This window comes from Phyllobates terribilis, unplaced genomic scaffold, assembly GCF_046119375.1.
Source record: "Phyllobates terribilis strain yellow unplaced genomic scaffold, ASM4611937v1 Scaffold_1__5_contigs__length_1240528914, whole genome shotgun sequence".
NCBI classification, from domain to species: Eukaryota; Metazoa; Chordata; class Amphibia; order Anura; family Dendrobatidae; genus Phyllobates; species Phyllobates terribilis.
The window spans coordinates 559006143-559027245 of record NW_027362761.1 but is presented as its reverse complement, the minus strand read 5'-3'; the positions used below and the strand labels follow the sequence as shown (position 1 = coordinate 559027245).

Below are 21103 nucleotides of genomic sequence, written 5' to 3'. Positions count from 1 at the left end.
GCAGACACGGACCAGGAGGTCTTATACCCGCTCACTGGGGAAAAGTCCTGAAGTGCACCCATCCTACTAAGTACCCTGGACCGTACCTGACATCTACACCAGTAAAGGTATTGAAGCGAATCCCCTGTCTCTGTCAGTTACTCCTGCTGCACCATCCCGCCTGCACTACAAGTCCCAGCATCACCACCCACCAAACTCCACACTGCCTCAGGGGCCCGCTCCACCTGTGGGGAGGAGAAACACCTCAGCTGCCATCCCATCACCCCCCAGAGGTCTGCAGCAGCGCTGGTAAACATTACCAGGTACCACAGGTGGCGTCACAAACTATTTACTTATTTATTTTATCCAAGTTCCAATCCCCTTTTTCAAGAGTGACCCCAGGGTACGGGCCCGGGAGCCGACCACCGCGACATCCCCAAACCAAGTAAAGGCCCGGGTACCGAGTCGTCCCCATCCCCTGGGCACGTCAGATGCAGGTGTTAGGGTCCCGGGCAGCACTCTATCCTTACCTGAGAGTGAGATACCACACCTCTGGGTGAGATGCAGTACCTCTGTGGCGAGTGAACCCTCAGGGGCGCCACACTATGAAGCTGGACAGATTGCTGGATCTATCCCACATTAGCGCTGCTGTGCTTTTCCCAAAGCTGTCTCTGCTCATGGAATCTGATCTAGCAGGGCGAACGTGTATTGGTCCAAATAAAGAATTAGCAGCGCTCCTGCAAACAGGGGAGACATGTGTTCCTGAAATAATAATCAGACATCTATAACTAAATTACCTGAAAGAAAGCCTCGTTGAAGCTCATGGGGGTAAATAGTTCTTCACTTTGTCTATCTTTGATAATGTGATACAGAAGAGACTGTGGATATAACGTTGGGGGTCCACATTCTGCACAGGGACGATTGAAGCTTTCCTGCTACATCGGACGACAATTGAAATGGCGCCACTCACCACAGTGCAATATAAACCTGCAATATAAACGCAATTCGGTCATTGCTTTTTAGGTATTGCAAAAATGACTTAAAAACAGGATTCTCCAAGTCAGTAAGATAATGGAGATACTAAGCTGGCCTGGAGTTTTGGTTTTTTATTTAAGTGTAGAAAAGAAAAATCCAGAAGTTTGTAAAGTAAAATTTAGGTTTGTGTCGCCATTTTCCGATACCTGTTACATTTTTATTTTTCCCTTGATGGAGCTGTGTGAGGGCTTGTTTTTTGCAGGGAGAGCTGACATTTTTATCAATACCAATTTTGGTGTACATACAACGTTTTGTTTACTTTTATTGCATTTTTTAGGGAGTTGACAAAAAAACCTACAAGTCTGATGTTTAGATTTTTATTTCCTCTTTACGGCATTTTCTGTACAAGTTAATTAATTTTGATAGACTAGACTTTTGCAGATGTTGCGATACTAAATATGTTCATTTTTGTAATTATTTTTATTTTCATGTGGAAAAGGGGGTGATTTCAATTGCCTTTTTTTCATTTTTTATATATTTAATATTTTTTTTATATATTTAATAAAACTCTTTTTTTTTTTACATTTTTATCGGGGTTTGGACAGTTTTTACCATCAATGTTTTATCAGTGATTTTCTCATATGCTTAAAAAAATTCCAAAGCTAGGTGCGAGTTCCATCTGAGAAAACAGGATGTCTGAATGAAGTCAAAGTTTAAAGGGCATCTATTGCCAGGTTTTTGCTACCACATGTGAGAGTAGCATGATATAAGGACAGTGACCCTGATTCCAGCGATATGTTACTTACTTTACTAGGTGCAGCTGTTTTGATTAAAAACTGTTTTCTCTGCTGCAGATCTAGCAGTTCTCTGAATGCTGAGCTCTGTATGACCACACCCACACCACTGATTGCCTGCTTTTTGTGAACACTATGCACAGACAGAAACCAGCCAATCAGTGGTGGGGACGGGGCTGGACTACATTGCAGCAGGCTTACTAGTCCCCTAGGGATAATTTCCTGCTGATAAAACAGTGACTTTATAAAAACTACAGCAAGCAGCAAAGTAACTGATACATTGCTGGAATGAGGGTCTCTGTCTCTACATTATGCTGCTATCAGATTAGGTGGCGGAAACCTGGTGACAGATTCTTTTTAATCCCTTTCTGACATTAGGCGTAATAATACATCCCTGTACCCTGGGTCTTAATGACCAGGTACGTATTATTACGCCTCATGGATCACTCTCGCATAGAGGCTGTGCGGGCGCGATCGCCGCCAGGTGTCAGCTAATTCTGACGGCTGACACCCAGCACTCAGTACCAGAAGCGTTGCTGTGAAGACTTGGGGTCTTCCGTGGGCGCAATACCACTCAGACAACACAAGATGAGGGTAAAACAGCGTGGCAATACTTTATTGAACCAGAAAGCGGACAATAAACACATAGAACATTCCCAGCTAATACCCAAGATGGTACAACATTACACAGTCCTCACCCTTCTTCTGGCCCACCTGGGATAGAACAGCTGAGACTCTGGCGACTTCCAGGGCCAACTACCTCAACCAGTGGCCCTCCGCTTCTAGTGGGCCCCCACAGAGAGAAGGTAGCGGCAAGCTTCAGAAGCTATCAGTCCATTGAGTTACAAGGCCAGGAGACCCGAGGGTCCCACCCTGGCCTCTCCGAGAGTTTCCATGGGGCCATATGGCCGCCTGGTCCTAATCTGGCTTCACCGAATGTTTCTATGGGTTCCAGGAGACCAGAGGGTCCCACCTAGCAACCCCAAACAACATATCCATGGGGCCAGGTGACTTCATCGTCCTAACCTAGTCTCCCCAAATGTATCCATGGGCTCTCTGATGGTCAATGGCGCAGATCCATATCTTTCCAGTCAGGGTCGTATACGCTTAGGTCGGAATCATATGGAGCCGCCATGCAATCCACATACTGTCCTGAAGGATGTCTCTCATTCTCCTTGTAAAGTCTTTCTTTTAATTCTCTCTTTCAAATCAGCCTGCTACAGATGCATATCTTTTTTTTAAGTACACATCCACAGGTCAAGGATTAGGGATCATATTATTCCACAGGGCTCAGGTCTCATTGTTTGTGCATTTAATCAATTTACCTAGTTGTTAAAGCAGGGGGTTCTTGTAAATAAACATCTAGCTAGCTTAGTACAACCCCTGGCAAAAATTATGGAATCACCAGGCTCGGAGGATGTTCATTCAGTTGTTTAATGTTGTTGAAAAAAAGCAGATCACAGACATGGCACAAAACTAAAGTAATTTTAGGGCTTTAAAAAACACTAAAAGAAATCAAGATTAAAAATGTGGTACTCAGTAAGGGTAATTTTTTTGCTTTTTTTCAACAACATTCAACAACTGAATGAACATCCTCCGAGCCCGGTGATTCCATAATTTTTGCCAGGGGTTGTTTAATATGCAATTAGCATAGTAACAAACATCATTGTTTCCAAATGAAGAGAAGTCAACATTCAGTTTTATACACATAATAGTATGTCCTTCTTGACCAGCCACAGAAATACACATACATTCACATGTCAACACAAAGACAATAGTGTATTTCTCTTGGCTTAAGAAATGTAATCGTCTGGCTAATTAAGATTATAAGTTGTGTCATCACAGGTGCCCGCACCGCTCCCAGCACTTAAACCCCCTAAATGCTGAGATCGATGAAATCACAGTATTTAGCAAGAGAGCAGAGGGACAGAAGCCTCTCTGCTCCTGGATCGGAGACCCCTTGACATCATCGCGGGGTCCCGATCGTTGCCATGGTGACCCGAGGTCATCATGCCGACATCCGGGTTACCAGGCACTAGCAAGCTAGTTTGATCATGTGCAGTACATGATCACACATTATTGCTTGCCGTGCAGCATTGACAGCCTGCATAGCATAGGGGTGCTCCTCTATCCCTATGCTATACAAGCAATCAGCCTGCAAATAATGAAAGTCCCATAGTGGGACAAAGTAAAAAAGTGACAGAAAGTGGAAAAAAGTGAAAAAAAATTGTAAAAATATAAAAAATAAAAATAAAAAAAAATCCAAAAAAAAAAATATATATTGTACCCATAAATAAATATTATTCTGAAAAAAAAATAATCACAAAAAAATAAAAGTACACAACATATTGGTATTGCCATCTCTGGAATGACCTGACCTATAAAACTGTCCCACTATTTAACCCCTTTAGTGAACACGGTTAAAAAAAAAAAAAAAAAAACGTAGCAAAAAATGATGCTTTTTCATCATACATCACACATGAACACAAAGTGAAATAAAACGCTATCAAAAAGACGAATGTAAATAAAAATGGTACCGCTTAAAACGTCATCTTGTCCCACAGAAAACAAGCCACCATACAGCTCCATCAGTCGAAAAATAAAAAAGTTATACCGCTCAGAATAAAGCGATGCAAAAAACTTATTTTTTCTATAAAATAGTTTTATTGCGTAAAAGCACCAAAACATAAAAAATATATAAATGTAGTATCACAGTAAATGTACTGATGCGAAGAATAAAGATGCCTTATCAATTTTACCACATGTGGAACAGCATAACCCCCCCCCCCCAAAAAAAAAAAAAAAATTCCTGATGTGTTGGTTTTTGTTTATTCTGCCTCCCAAAAAACGGAATAGAAAGCGATCAAAAACGTCACATGCCCGAAAATAGTACCAATAAAAACGTCAACTTTTCCCACAAAAAACAAGCCCTTACATGACTCTGTTGGCGAAAATATGGAAAAATTATAGCTCTCAAAATATATCGATGCAAAAACTAGTCTTTGCAAAAAAAATTGCGTTTTTTAGTGTGTGACAGCTGCCAAACATAAAACTCGATATAAATCTGGTATTGATGTAATCGCACCGACCCAAAGAATAAAGTCGTCTAATCACTTATACCACACGAGGAATGGCGTAAAAAATAATTAAAACCAATTCTTCACCTGCTGCTGATTTGTTCATTTTGCCTTCCAAAGATCACAGTATGGCTCAGATCACATTATCCTGCGCTCTGCGGTGAGCGCTGACACCGGGGTTTCTGTGTAAATCTCTGAAATACGTGATTCAGACGGAACCCTCGGTGGAAGATTCCCTGTAATGAGGCAAATGGAGGCCTGTGATCCGGCGGTGTCCGTCTTTTTATTAGGAGTGCATAAAAGTGCGGTCGGCCACAGTTTTATGAACCTCTGAAAAAAAGGACACTGCTAAACAGACTGAGTCGAGAGTAACTCTGCTGCCTCACTATAGTGAATGGATCCCTCGGGGGTTTCAGCTGAATTGCGTCACTCGGAGATTTAAATGGAAACCCCAATATCAGTGCTCAGCATAGAGCACAGGATAAATGGGAACATTTTATATAACATTTTGGATCACAATAAAAGCTTCGACTCAATCCACAAAAATAGGTAAGTCCCCACTCAGGTCTGTCATCTATAAACGGAAATATAGGGGGATTCCACGTTACTTGTAGCACAAAGGCTCTGGAAAAGCAAAATGGCCCTTTCCTCCCAAAAGAAATTCAGCAAATCCCTTCTGAGCCCCACAGTGTGCCTAAACCACAGTTAGCGTCCACGTTTGGCATTTCTGTAGTGATGAGAGCCCGCCTAATTTACGAGTGCCTGTCTCCAGAACCACGAGCTGGGCATAACGTACTACTCACTACAAAGGCAGTTTGCAATTTTCACTCAGCAACATCCACTGCTTCTTGTTTTTGGAAAACACCTATGTAGTTAAAATCCTCACCACACCTGTAGATAATTTCCCAAAGGGGTATAATTTCCAAAATGGGGTCATTTGAGGGGGGATTCTGCTCTTCTAGCACTTAGGAGCTGTGTATATGGAGTCCGCATACTATTCTAGGAAAATCTGCGCTCCAGGAGGCAAATAGCACTCCGTTCCTCCCGAGTCTCGCCGTGTGGCTAAACAGTACTGTACAGCCACATTTGGGGTATTTCTACATTCAGCAAAAATTGTGTGAAAAAATTTGGTGCCATTTTTACCCATTTCCCAGTGTGAAAATGTAAAATCTAGGGCTAAAACAAAACTTTGGTGGTAAAAATGTAATTATTCTTTCTTCACCGCCCAATGGTGTAAAATTCTGTGAAGCACATGTGGTGTCAACATGCTCACTGCACCCCTAGATGAATTCATTGAGAGGTGTAGTTTGTAAAATGGTGTCTCTTATGGGTGGTTCTGCTGTTCTGGCAAGCCAGCCCAGCAAAATATGAACTCCAATATGGCGCTCCTTCCCTTCTGAGCTTTGCACTGTGCCTCAAAAGTAGCTTTTGACCACATATGGGGTATCGACATACTCAGGAGAAATTGCACAACAAATTTTTGGGTCCATTTTCTCCTGCTATTGTGGCGCCCAGCTGCGCTTGGTACCACAGATCCTAGAGGGGTGCATTACCAGATTTCTCCACAAGAGGCCCCCACAGCATACACACACCTCCACCTTCCACCTCAGACCACCAGAGGGAGCCCGATAGGGGTATAAATAGGGAAGGTGGAGCTAGGCAGCTCAGTGATTCAGCAGTTCCTGCTCAGACACAGAAGGAGTCAGTGCAGTCGAGCCAGAGCCTAGCAGTTCCTGCAGAAAGAGTTCAGTGCAGTCTGTAGAGTGAGTCCAGACTAGAACTCACAGAGCTCAGGATAGAGAGCTAGGAGTGTGCCGACACTCTGAGAGCGGCGAAGAAGAGCAGCGTCCCGGCTGCAGTGTGTGTAGCCTAGTGAGGGCCCGAGTGGGGCCGAAGGCGAGTGGAAAGTGAGTAACAAAGGGGGCAGAGGAGCTTAACCAGCTCACCCCGAAGAATATACCGGACACCGGGTCCGAGTCTACGTGGATCTTCATGACCAGTAGAAAACAACCAGAACCCCTGGCGAACTACATGTCCCAGGATCACCAAAAGCTGATACGTACCAGGGTCAGGAATCACGGAGAGTGATCTCCAACAGAAGGCCCTATCACCAAGTCAGCAGGTGCAGAACAGAAACCAAGTTAGGCCTAGTTCCAGGCAGGTCAGAAACTTACTACAGAGAGGCAAGAAACAGGAGACCCTACACCCGCTCACTGGGGAGAATCCGGACGTGCACCCCTCACCCTACAGTGCTCCGGGATGTGCCTGAATTTCCATCAGTAAAAGGTACTGAAGTGACTTTTGTGTGTGCTCCTATTCTTGCTCTGATCCGGCTGGGTCCCCTCTGTCCCGCATCCCCCCTCCTACGCTGCCCTGAGGCCCTGCTCCACCTGTGGGGAGCGATACCATCTAAGCTGCCACAACACCGACCTCAGAGGACTGCTGCAGCGCTGGTGGTCCTCACCAGAAACCGCAGGTGGCGTCATGAACATTTACAAACCTATTGTCCCAATATCATTCCCCTATTTTCAGTTGTCCGCCCTGGGCCATGGACCGGGCCAGCCACCGTGATATCCCCCAAGCAACTGAGGGCCCGGCTGCCGAGTACCCCACGGCCTCGGGGGCGCGACACTATCCTTGTGAAAATGAAAATATTGGGGGCTAAAACAACATTTTTGTGGGAAAAAATATATATTTTTCATTTTTACAGATCCACGTTGTAAAATTCTGTGAAGCACCTGTAGGTGCTCACCACACATCCATAAATTCCTTGAGGGGTCTAGTTTCCAAAATGGGGTCACTTGTGGGGGGTTTCCACTGTTGAGGCACATCAAGGGCTCTCCAAATGCGATATGACACCCGCAGACCTTTCCATCAAAGTCTGCATTTCAAAATGTCACTCCTTCCTTTCTTATCCATGCTGTGCACCCAAACAATAGTTTTCCCCCATATATGGGGTATCTGTGTGCTCAGGAGAATAGGAGAAATTGCACAACAAATTTTGGGGTCCACTTTCTCCTGTTACTCTTGTGAAAATAATTTGCTTTTGGCTACAATAACATTTTTGTGGAAAATTTTTTATTTTTTTTATTTTCACAAGTCAACGTTATAATTTTCTGTGAAGCACCTGGGGGTTCAGAGTGCTCACCACATATCTAGATAAATTCATTGGGGGGGTCTAATTTCCAAAAAGGAGGCACTTGTTGGGCATTTCCACGGTTTTGGCACATCAGGGGCTCTGCAAACGCGATATGATGCCTGCAGACCATTCCATCAAAGTCTGCATTCCAAAATGTCACTCCTTCCCTTCCGAGTCCTGACATGCGCCCGAACAGTAGTTTTCTCCCACATATCAGCGTACTCAGGAGAAATTGAACAACAACTTTTGGGGTCCAATTTCTCCTGTTACCTGTTGAATTAAAAAAATGGGGCTAAAAGATCATTTTTGTGGAAAAAAAAGTTTTTTATTTTCATGGCTCAACGTTATAAAGTTTTGTGAAGCATTTGCGTGTTCAAAGTGCTCACCACACATCTAGATAAGTTCATTGAGGGGTCTAGTTTCCAAAATGGTGTCACTTGTGGGGAGTTTCCACTGTTTAGGCACATCAGGAGCTCTCCAAACGCGACATGATGTCTGCTAATTATTCAAGCAAATTTTACATTCAAAAAGTCAAATGGCGCTCCTTCCCTTTTGAGCCCTGCCGTGCGCCCAAACAGTGGTTTTTCCCCATATATGGGGTATCGGCTTACTCAGGAGAAATTGCACAACAAATGCTATTGTGCAATTTCTCCTGTTATCTTTATGAAAATGTAAAATTTGCAGCTGAAAACATTTTTGTGGGAAAAATGTGAAAATTCTATTTTTATGGCTCAATGTTCTAAACTTCTGTGAAGTACCTGGGGGTTCAAGGTGCTCATCTAGATACAGTGGTGGCCAAAAGTATATCCAATTTGGCTTTAGGACAATTCTTTTTGTGTTTTTTCATTGAAGACAAATTAAATGAAGATAATAATACCAAAGAATTTGTGATTGCAATCATTTTCAGGAAGAAACTGAGTATTATCTGACAGAATTGCAGGGGTGCCAATACTTTTGGCCACCACTGTAAGTCCCCTGAGGGGTCTAGTTTTCAAAATGGTGTCACTTATGGGGGGTTTCCATTGTTTAGGCACATCAAGGGCTCTCCAAACGAAACATGGTGTCCACTAATTATTCAAACAAATTTTACATTCAAAAACTTAAATGGCACTCCTTCCCTTCCGAGCCCTGCCGCGCGCCCAAACAGTGGTTTTCTTCCACATATGGGGTATCGGTGTGCTCTGGAGAAATTGCACAACAAATTTTTGGGGTCTATCTTTTACTATTACCCTTGCGAAAATAAAAAAATTTGGGTCTAAAGTAAAATTTTTGTGAAAAAAGTTAAAGCGCACCTGTCAGCAGGATTGTGCTCAGAAAACTACATACATTGTCAGGTGGGCGCCGTTACACTGATTAAAATTTTACCTTGGTTGATGAAATCCTGTGGTTCTTGTTTAATCTTTACTTTCAGTTTGGCGATAAAGATATGCTCGTGCTTCGGGGCGGCCTGTGAGGGGCGCTCTATCTGGTGCTCTGCTTACATATAAATCTGTATGCTCTTATGACAGCTCACTGTGCCTTCACTAACCTGCCTCCTATTTTACCTAGCCCTGCACTACTAGATGCATTATGTCATTAATGTCCAAACAGCCTTCGGGGGTGTGGGGGGGGAGGGGTTAAAAAAGGTTAAGTTTGTATATTATGGTGATCACTGAGCTGGATCTTACATGTTTACAGAAGGTTCTACTGCTTCCATTACTGAAAATAACTAAAGGGCCATTTCATTGTGTTTTACTGTCAGAACACTATGAGGTAGTATTATACTAGTTATATGTATTGTAGTAGTTATTTTCTTGCACATAGGGATAGTATTATAGTAGTTATATTCTTGTACATAGGAACAGTATTATAGTTGTTATATTCTTGTACATAGGGGGCAGTATTATAGTAGTTATATTCTTGTACATAGGAGCAGTATTATAGTAGTTATATTCTTGTACATAGGGGGCAGTATTATAGTAGTTATATTCTTGTACATAGGGGGCAGTATTATAGTAGTTATATTCTTGTACATAGGAGCAGTATTATAGTAGTTATATTCTTGTACATAGGGGGCAGTATTATAATAGTTATATTCTTGTACATAGGGGCAGTATTATAGAAGTTATATTCTTGTAAAAGGAGCAGTATTATAGTAGTTATATTATTGTACATAGGAGCAGTATTATAGTAGTTATATTCTTGTACATAGGAGCAGTATTATAGTAGTTATATTCTTGTACATAGGAGGTAGTATTATAGTAGTTATATTCTTGTACATAGAGGCAGTATTATAGTAGTTATATTCTTGTACATAGGGGGCAGTATTATAGTAGTTATATTCATAGAATCATAGAATGTTAGAGTTGGAGAGGACCTCCTGGGTCATCTGGTCCAACCCCCTGCTCAATGCAGGATTCACTAAATCATCTCAGACAGATATCTGTCCAGCCTCTGTTTGAAGACATCCATTGAAGGGGAACTCACCCTTCTTGTACATAGGGGGCAGTATTATAGTAGTTATATTCTTGTACATAGTGGCAGTATTATAGTAGTTATATTCTTGCACATAGGGACAGTATTATAGTAGTTATATTCTTGTACATAGGGGGCAGTATTATAGTAGTTATATTCTTGTACATAGGAACAGTATTATAGTAGTTATATTCTTGTACAGAGGAGCAGTATTATAGTAGTTATATTCTTGTACATAGGGGGCATTATTATAGTAGTTATATTCTTGTACATAGGGGACAGTATTATAGTAGTTATATTCTTGTACATAGGAGCAGTATTATAGTAGTTATATTCTTTTACATAGAGGGCAGTATTATAGTAGTTATATTCTTGTACATAGGAGCAGTATTATAGTAGTTATATTCTTGTACATAGGAGCAGTATTATAGTAGTTATAGTCTTGTACATAGGGGCAGTATTATAGTAGTTATATTCTTGTACATAGGGGCAGTATTATAGTAGTAATATTCTTGTACATAGGGACAGTATTATAGTAGTTATATTCTTGCACATAGGGGCGGTATTACAGTAGTTGCATTCTTGTACATTGGGTAGTTTTTGCTTTTTAAATCTTAATTACAGGTCGCAATATTGGATGTCGTATATTAGTCAATAAGGTGCAAAAGTCAATAGCACACCTAGAAGGTTATTTTTGTAAGACACAAATATTCACACAGCAGTTATCGTTCCTTTCCGCCACTCATCTTGGCAGCTCATGTGAATGTTATTACGGTGGATGACATAATATATTTTACTAACTTATAATCAGTGTCCAAGGTCATTAGTAATTATGGGGAATGATACAATTTGTAAAGTTTATATTGTTTTTTACATTGTGTTTTCATGTCAGTTTTATATTCTAATATACTTTCAGTCTAGCTTCACACAGATATAATTTTCTTATAATTTTATTGTCCATATACATACACCATGGGTCATTTAAAAGGATTCTCCACCTACATTTATGTTCCACTATACATAACAATAAATAATGGTATTATTTTATGGCCAAGATTGTGAAGACTTACAGAAAACGTTTGACCTCAGTCACTGACAACAAAGGATATATAATAAAATATTGAGATGAACTTTTGTAATTGACCAAATACTTATTTTCCACCAAAAGTTTAAAAAAAATCATTCCAAATCAGACAATATTATTTTCAGGATTTGTTTTCTCATTTTGTCTCTCATAGTTGAGGTCTACCTATCATGTCAATTACAGGCCTCTCTCATCTTTTTAAGTGGGAGAACGTGCACAATTGGTGGCTGACTAAATACTTTTTTTCCCCACGGTAACTGGCAAGTTTATGTAACATTATGTGGGTAGTCTGCACTGCTAGTATCATTCACAATGATGTGCAGGATGAGGAAGAGGATAACTATGCGGTTTTATTACTGACGTGTCTCGAAGTTTCCTTTTTCAGGAGTACCAAATTTAAGTTTGGCTCGGTGCAACCGATGGCATCTTTGAACTTCAGTCATAATCTTGGCCATAAAATAAGACCATGATTTATTGTTATGTATAGTGGAATATAAATGTAAGTGGAGAACCCTTTTAAATGACCCATGGTGTCAGAAGAAGACAACGCTTCTGTAACAGTAGCATGTATTACCAGGGGAAGATTTTGCCCTTAATACTACTTGCTACCATGTCACAGGTTCAGGGGTGGAAGTACTCATATATCTGATGCGCATGTAGCAGTTGACCTGTTTCGCCTGATTTTGGGGATCCGTCACCCCTTTTGAGAGAGGAGAGATAAAATTATAAAAGCACACCTAAATATTATTAACGTGTCCATTAGTATCTGTTTTAGCAACCCCCATTATAGTCCTCTCGCCACTGATCTTCCTTTATTTCAGGAAATATTTGGTTCCACTAGTTGTCACCAAAAAACACTTTTTGTAATAGTGGTAAAAAAAAATGTCCACACTATTATCCCTACAGGGAATAATATCTACGAAAAGCAGCCAACAGGAGGAGAAATATTGTATTGATTGACAGCTACTCCCAAGAGTGTCTGCAGCAGCCGGTCCTCCCTATATGGCCTATTATACACTTCCTATAAATACATCAGAAATGCCAAATATCTGGGTCAGACTCATAAACCCATCCATATCAATGGGCCACCAGGTTGGGCACACGGGGGAGGGTACCAAACTGAGTGACCCTTGAGTCAGGTCATTGTTTCATTGATTAACAAAGCAAAAAAAAGCAAAAAAAAAGATATAATAAATCCAATGCAATGAAACAAGCTAGCCCAGACAGACTGCAGGGAGCTCGCGTGGCCTCCCCCCAGCTCCGAGCTCATTGGTTGGGCTGCTTTGTCTTAGGGGAGCTGTAGAAGGTAGCTTCATGCCCCCTCCCTTTTGTGTTGAGGCAGCTGCAGCACATTTGAATGTATATAGGGGGGATTTGAAAGGACCATTACCAATGGGCCATCTGTCTCCCAGCCAGCAGTAGGAGCACACAGACTAGGATCAGCCTGTCCATATAGTCACAGTCATCAGCACCAGGGGTTGCAAGAGCTGTCTCTGCCAGCATGGTGTTAGTCCACGTAGGATATCTTGTTCTTCCAGTCTTTGGCTCTGTACGGAACCGAGGTATGGTGATGGTGATGGTGGTGGTGGTGATGGTGGTGGTGGTGATGGGCTTCTGGTGGGGGGGGGGGGGGACTGCCCTAAATGCAATGATGTGCCTGACACAGGAGGGAGGGAGAGGGCAGATATGTTGATCAGCCAGAGCCTTGAGGTCTGCAATCTTCTGCTTGTGTGCCCTGTATCTATTTATAGAGACACAGAGCATATCTGCTCTACGGATACATTGTATCTATTTCTAACATTCTGCATGGATATAATGTATCATTTTGAAATGCCATTGAGTCAACGCTAGTAAATAATGTTATGTTTGTATTCCTTTTCTATTTACAAATAGATGCATGGATACATACAGATATTATGTTGGGACGGATGCTTTGTTTTATTAAGTCAAATTTATTCCATATGAATAGTGTGATAGATACATTAGATATCATTCTAGTATGCTGCTGTATGGATAGGTTGCAATTAGGAATCCTGCTGACCACGGTCATAGCGTTATGGATACCTTGTATCTATTTCTATGGATACCTTGTATCTATTTCCTATAAGTACATGCCATATGGACACATTGTATCTATATATTATAAGCTCATTATATATGGACACATTGTATCTATATATTATAAGCTCATGATATATGGACACATTGTATCTATATGTTATAAGCTCATGATGTATGGACACATTGTATCTATATATTATGAGCTCATGCTGTATGGACACATTGTATCTATATATTACAGGCACGTGATATATGGACCCATTGTATCTATATATTTATAAATACATGCTGTATAGATACAAAGTACCTATTGTACTGTATGGATATATTGTATCTATTTCTTATAGATCCATGCTGAACGGATACATTGCATTGTTGTATCTTATTGAGCGTCCTGCAGCTTCTGATTCTATATCTTGGCCCTAATCTTATTTAGACCTTTGCTGTATACCGTTTTTTTTATTTAAGGATGATCAGATCCAATTACTCTTTGTGAGCCGCCCCCCTCCTCCTCATTGCTTCGTTTCATCCTCACATCAGCTGCTTTTCCTCCTGTCACCAAATTCTCTTGCAAAAAAAAAAAAGGTGGCTGCGGCTTGGTGGTTAGAGGAGGGGGGAGGCTGGGGTTCATTTAAAGGGAGGGGGCTGGTTTCACCGGTATGTAGCATTGTTGTTATGATCTAGCAGATGCTTAAATATTCTAAGCTATCAAAATGTGCAAGGGCTATCACACCCCCTCCCCCCATCTTCTCCATTCAAATTGCTGATGACCTGACATTTTAAATCATGGCACAGTACATTTATTTTTAACCAGCTCAATTACATCTGGCTCCTCCATCTTTTGTTAGATTAGAGATCTCATTAGTAGGATATTTGGGATCATATATGTATATATGGTGTTTTGGACTGGCCACTGCATTTTTAATACAGACCCGTCCTTCCTCCACTGGTGAGGTCAGCAGATAGTTGCTCTTCAATAATTTCCTGTCCTCTCCAGCCTGGGGAATATTGGCTAGTAATTGGGATGATGCCCCAGTAAAAAAAAATGTTTATTAATAATTATTATTATTATGCATCTAAACTGTATGCATGCAAAAAATACATCTACCCTTTAAAAAAAAAGCTTTATTGACTATGGGATATTACATTTGCATTTATCAATTCTTTTTTTTTTTCCTTCATTGTGTAGCACAGTGAATGACCCAACATGCTGCTCTTGGTGTAGTCCTCTGCCTCTGCATATACCTGTATTGTGACACCCTCTTAACCATTTCCTGTTTCCATCTGAAGACAACATTGTTCTTTAATTAAGCTACAGTATCCCCTTCTTTCATGGCTGATTGTCCTTTATTTTTTTAATCTATGGAGCAGGTTTACTATCTGGTTAACCCATGTGTTTACATGCAATTGCAATTATTACTCCCCCCTCCCCACCCCGACTCATGTGCCACCGCCACTATGACCGCCAGCACCACCTTTATGCTCCAAAAAAAAAAGGCTTTTGTTTCACTGTCTCATTTCAGAAAAAAAAACTTTTTTAATAATTTTTGAGAATTTTTCAATTCTTTTTTTTGTAATATATATATATTAGCGCTCAAACATTGGGTACCAAATATATATAATGTAAGCCTATACAGCCATCTAGGGATGGAGTTCTGGCCACTATAGCCCTGCAACAAGAGGATACTGATGCTTTATAATGAATTTCCTAAAATCATATTTTTCTTGTTGAAAACTGTAGAGAATGTAACCCTGGACCTGTTTATTCTTTCTTTTTTTTATTTATTTTTCTCTATTCTTTTGTAGTCTCATTGTAGTAACATAGAAACCTTAGCCATTCAGTAGAGCTGTAGAGAATAACAGCCATTTTTATTTGTATCTTCATCTTGTTTAGCTAAGTACATTACACTGTAAATTTCTGTTAAGTGGATTCATTTTGCTCTCGGGAAGCCCAGGCCTTGGTCTCACCTATTATTATTATTATTATTATTTTTTCAACAGCACAATTTTTTTTAAAGGACCTATAGAGAAAGGAGGAAGGAGGGGGGTGGTCATTGATTTTCCAATTGTATTTTGCAACCATCAGAATCTATTGTTTGCTGTCTACCGACGGCTACAATGATGGGGACACTTATGAATTACAGATGGTGGTGTATTAGTGCCTAAGCACGCTTTTCACACCACAGCTAAATCAATTGTCATTTGTGAAGTGCTGATATTGTTGTAGAAAATGTGAAAAAAAAAATTCAAAAATACTATAAATAAAAAAAAAGACAAATATATCCAATATTATAAAAACATATATAAAAAAATTGCTATGACAAATATATTAAATAAATGAAAAAAAAATTGCAAACATATTTTTTATTAAAGCTTGTGGGCAAAATGGATGATCCATTTAACAGGAGTATCCTTTTTTCTGCTGTGCTATAAAAACTACTTCCTGTTCTTATTTTGTGGGTAATGTTCTGTATCTGAAAGCCTTTAGTCGTGGACCTTTTTTTTAATTTTTTTTCACCTTATATTTCATGTACTAAGACTAAAGCATGTTCTGTATTATTTTACATTACCTAGTTATTTCTGATGTAAATCTCTCTGTAGAGACGTACCCTGCTGAAATGTACTGTGCTGTAGCCTACACATCTACTCATTGTATGCCGCTTTTGTTCTGTTGTGCCCCTCCAAAGCATGGTGGGCTTGCCTTTTGTATCGTGTGCATGACTCTGTTACACTCAGTTTCACAAATACTAATACAACAATCTTTCAATAAAGAAACTAGTTTTCCTATATTAACCTAGTCTGCCTTTTCTATTGCTGTTTTCCCATTTATTGTCGTACTCCTTTTTCTCTAGTAGCTCTATACATCCCTCATACCTTTTATTACTGAATTTCCTTCCTGTGAATGAATGACTTTAGTCCCTTCGCTATGGGGCCCTTGTCAGAATTTTTTTTAAATTTTATTTCCCTTTTTCATTATTATTTATACATAATAGATTAATAAAAAAAAAATCCATTTGGTTTCCAATCTTTAAATAAAATATGCATTAGGAATCAGGCATTATATTTGCATGTCATCCTTAGAATAGTTCAAGGCAGAAGAAATTATGGCTAAGAAGTGCAATAACTTTGCATTTTAGTGTTAAACAGTTTGCCTCAAGAGTATGTAAATGATATACACTCTGCCATACACCACCAAGGAAAAAAAAAAAAGGGTTAGAGGCTTAGACTTTTTAAAATAATTTCCTATCTTCTTTCCTTCTTACTTCCCTTACCTCTTTGATACTTAAAGGGATTTTCTGGAACTTCCTTATTGACCATAGAACTCTAGCAGAAATAAATGGCACAGCTTGCAGTACCTTCCTTGGCCACTACACAAGGTATGGAGCTGTGCCACTTCCGGTGCTCCGAGGCAGCTTCAATCGGCTGATCAATGGGAGTATCTAAGTCGGACCCGCGGCAGTTTGATATTGATGATAAGTCATCAATATTAAAGCCCCTTAATCAAGAACTTTTATGTAAGCAACTGCTTCCCACCATACTTGAATGATTTACTTTTCTCGATAATTATAGATAATCATTACACATGGTCTAATCCTACAAGGGACTTCTCCACCATGTTGGATACTTTCCTTACAATGAGCATGATCCTAGGATTATAGTCATGTCCACCACTCAGGAAGGTCCAAGGACTCTTAAGACATCTCACCAGCCCTCTATATTAATGAGATGCCTCACTGTCTATTACCAATCCTACTCTGTAGCAGCAAAGTGGTGTATCCTCTACTGGACAAAAGTTATATTGTTAAAAATCTTTGTCTAAGGTCAGAACCCTACCAACTATAAAGGTAGGATCAGAAAAAGAGGACATTTAAAGAGGCAATTTCACCTCTCTGTAAAAGTCTGATTTAGTGAATAATACTGGAACGTATTTTCTTAATATTCTTCATTGAGCTGTAACTCCCGCTGTAAATTTATCAATACATTGACCACTGAATGTTACCAGTTAGGGGTGTGTCTTTTGACATTCTGACACTATCCAATCAGTGCTTACTTCTATAAGGATACGCCCATTTGACAAGGTGAAGGGTAACACAGAGTTGTCAATTTATTCTTGAAGAAATAACAGAGGGACTGTGCTAAGAAAAGGTGATACAAGTATTATTACTAAAACAGATGTGTCAGTAGAGCTGGCAAGTCCATTTTAAAGAGGACCTGTCACTTGCCGTTAATATTTTACTTATATTTTTTACTTGGTGTAAATGCTGCTGCTTTTCTAAATCCGGCGATGTTTTTCTTTTGTTCCTACGCCTCTCCGTTCTTGAGATATGGCCCTTTATTCACTGCATGTACACCTAGTCTTGTTAGCCAAGTGGGATTGGGCTTCAAGAAGACGCCCCTGAGGAGCTGAGGACCACGCCCACTTCATTGATAGGACTATATTTTTATACAAGGAATAGAAGGTCATATCTCAGGAACGGAGAGGCGCAGGAACAAAAGAAAAACATCGCCGGATTCAGGAGAACAGCAGCATTTCCATCAGGTTAAAAAATAGGAAATATCTATGGCAAGTGACAGGTCCTTTTAAAGGCTCTTGTTTAGTTTTGATGTTAAGTTTTACTACAAATTTGTAGAAGTCAATTGTGATGGGAAATCTTTTGCACTAATAAAGGTCTAGAGAAGTCTAAAAAAAAGTCTAAAATATTATTCACAGAAATGTATCCCAAAGACCTCGCACATGCATGGAGACTGAGCACGAAGTCCTACAATACCGGGTTTCGCCAGGCCTCTATGTTGGTTCCATCGCTACCTTTGTAAACAATATAAAGAGCCCCTCTCCCTTACTCTGCTCTTTTATTTTCTAATCTGGATTTGTAGGCTAAGCTCTCGGCAGCGACATATGCACACACATACACACGTGTCAGTAAAGGAGGTTGTGCTTCGCCTTGCATGAATGAAAACATGCATGTGTTTTGAGGCTGCTCATTTCAAATGTGATTCTTTTTTTTCTTTTTTTTAATTTTGATTCTTTTCACTTTCATGAAATTACAAATACGGTAAATTTGAAAACGGGGCCTGGATATCGTATGACGACGCTGTCCATGGGTTGTTACATGGAGGAATTTGCTTCTTCTGCTACTTGTGAGGTTTGTGATCCTCATCTGTAGAATTCTTCTTCTCGAGGATAAGTTCTACAGAGACCTTGAGGTTCATCAGCATTTTTAGGGAGAGGACAATAGTTGGACAGCCTGGTCATGTGACATCCAAAACAATGGTGCCAATAAATCTCAGACTGTGTGGACTTGAAGGTATCAAGATAATTTTTAATTCCATAAATTTACATCTCAAGGTTAGTGGAAGGTCACACAATTTAGCTCTGTGGTATGGTTGACATGATATTTTATGTTGGACACTGTAGGTTAAACAGTTAAAAAAATAGGCCCTAAACGTAGATTTTACTCATAATCGCGCTATGGTTTATACTTATACTGGAAATCATGGTATATTCTTAATTTAATTGCCCAACAGGGTCTGATAGGCCCCTCTGACTTATAATGGGGTCCGTAATGGATTATTTAATTTCCAGTGGAGACTGTACTACAATTCTTCACCTCCACCAGGACTTCTGACAAAGGCTCTGATCACCTCTGTCGGCAGTGTACATCGAACCTTACAAGACAAATTTGGTGCCATTAGAACCATAAAGAGTCTTGGTTGAAGTCCGAAAAAGTCTCCTTGCCTCTTGTCTGCCTTCTGTTTAGTGACAATTCCACTTTGAGCTAAAGATTTAAGTAAATTGAGACAAGTTGACTGATAAGGGTTCGTTGCTCAACAAACCTACAGTATATTAGAAGCTAAAATGCCAATACAGCTTAGGCTAGGTACACACTGTGTCTGTGCACGTAACCTATCATATATGTCAGGAGCTTTTCCCAACATACATTGTACCATTCCCATTGCCCTCATTGACGAGATGGAAGCCATAAATGAATTCTTTTGACACCCGTCTGGCTGGTGTGCATCCATATTTCCTGCTGTTAAGGAAAGCACAGCAGATTTGCGCTTTCTTATATAGAGGTACATGGCAAAGAAATGTAAAACATTGCAGTATATGTTCTTCTGCAATGGGCCCCTATGGTGAACAGATGCCCAGATATCCATCCTGTCTGTGACCACTGTTGGGCACCTACACTCAGGAGGTACACGCCCAACAGTAGGTTCAGAGGCAGTGAGTACTTAGCCTAAGATAGTGGCCATATACTCATTTGGCCTAAATCAAAGCCTTGGGGAGAGTGGAATAAAAGTCCCTATACCCATTAGATGGCCGTTGGTCAAACAATGCTTCAGCCAATAGTATGGTCAACGGCAATCTTGGCCTTCGCTCCCATACAGATGAGAAAGCAACCGACAGATATCTCTGCCGACAGATTATCTTTGGGAGAACAACGCAATCGGTAGTCCAAAATTGGACATGCACGATCAACATCTCTCCAGACAATCAGTTGCCTGGCACCCCCATACACATTAGAGGGTTGACCGAACATTAGTCTAATGTGTATGAGGGGCTTAAGCTATTGCTAGACAATTCTGGTGACAGCTTATCCCCATGGAATATAAAAGGATCGGACATTTGAATTCAACATGCCCCATTCTTCCTTATAATCTGTAAGAGGAGAGGCCACATCTATCTTATATCAACAAGATGGGTCCTTTAGCTGTGAGACAGTGTTTGACTGTATCAAGCAGAGCTTAGCCTAGAGTTAGAGTGGACCAATGGTGCCATCAGAAATGAGTAAAGTTTATTGGCAGCATACAGACCATACCATTTCCCATCTCTGGTTGTGTTAGGAGCAATTATACTTTTTGCTAAACTACATTTAGGTGGAAACTTGATAAGTTCTAGTTGTCATAATAATCAGAGTTGCTGTTGCTCTCTGTGCATAGATCTTACCAAAAAAAGTTTTTGAACACTTAGTTATTTTCAGATTTGTATTTATCCCGAGTGGCTACAAATTGGCTAATGTGGAACCTCAGATGCCCCTCCGCCCTTCTGGCCACTGTACCGATAATCTATATATCTACAGCAGCTGGAAAGTCAAGGGTCATCCACTTTTTATCTACATGTCCTGCATAATTTATGACAAATTATCATGACTTATTAATGGCCTACGCCATCCTTAAAAGGGGTCGTGACCAGCGCTATAAAAACTCAGATGATGACGAGCTCAAAAAAGAACCCGTTTCTTAAGTGTTTCATACTAGAAAATGTACATCTGTCCTACTTCCTCCGGTGCTACACTCAATACACCCGTTGAAGAGTGCTCATCATTTTAAAGAAGCCTTAGATCAATGACGTATATGTGTGTAAATGGTTTACTGTGTAAGGATAATGGAAGAAGTTATCCAAGCTACATTAAGCCACTGAAAACAGAAAGGCACACATTGCAAACAGCCCATAAATAATAGGTATTACCCTCTCATGATCCTCTATATAATGTACAGTACAAGTAACATAGCCTTGGACAATCTCATTGTACCAATC

The 21103-nt window shown here is 40.2% G+C and overlaps 1 protein-coding gene across 2 annotated transcripts in view; it reads left to right on the top strand.

The window, feature by feature from the left end:
* Positions 1–12725: 12725 nt before the first annotated feature.
* Positions 12726–21103, top strand: part of ARK2C (arkadia (RNF111) C-terminal like ring finger ubiquitin ligase 2C) — a 174220-nt gene continuing 165842 nt past the window's right edge. For both annotated transcript variants that reach the window (XM_073680472.1, XM_073680471.1), the window contains exon 1: positions 12726–13064. In XM_073680472.1, the coding sequence (XP_073536573.1) occupies positions 13004–13064 (61 nt within the window). In that variant the 5' untranslated portion in view covers positions 12726–13003. The remainder of the gene's footprint in view (positions 13065–21103) is intronic.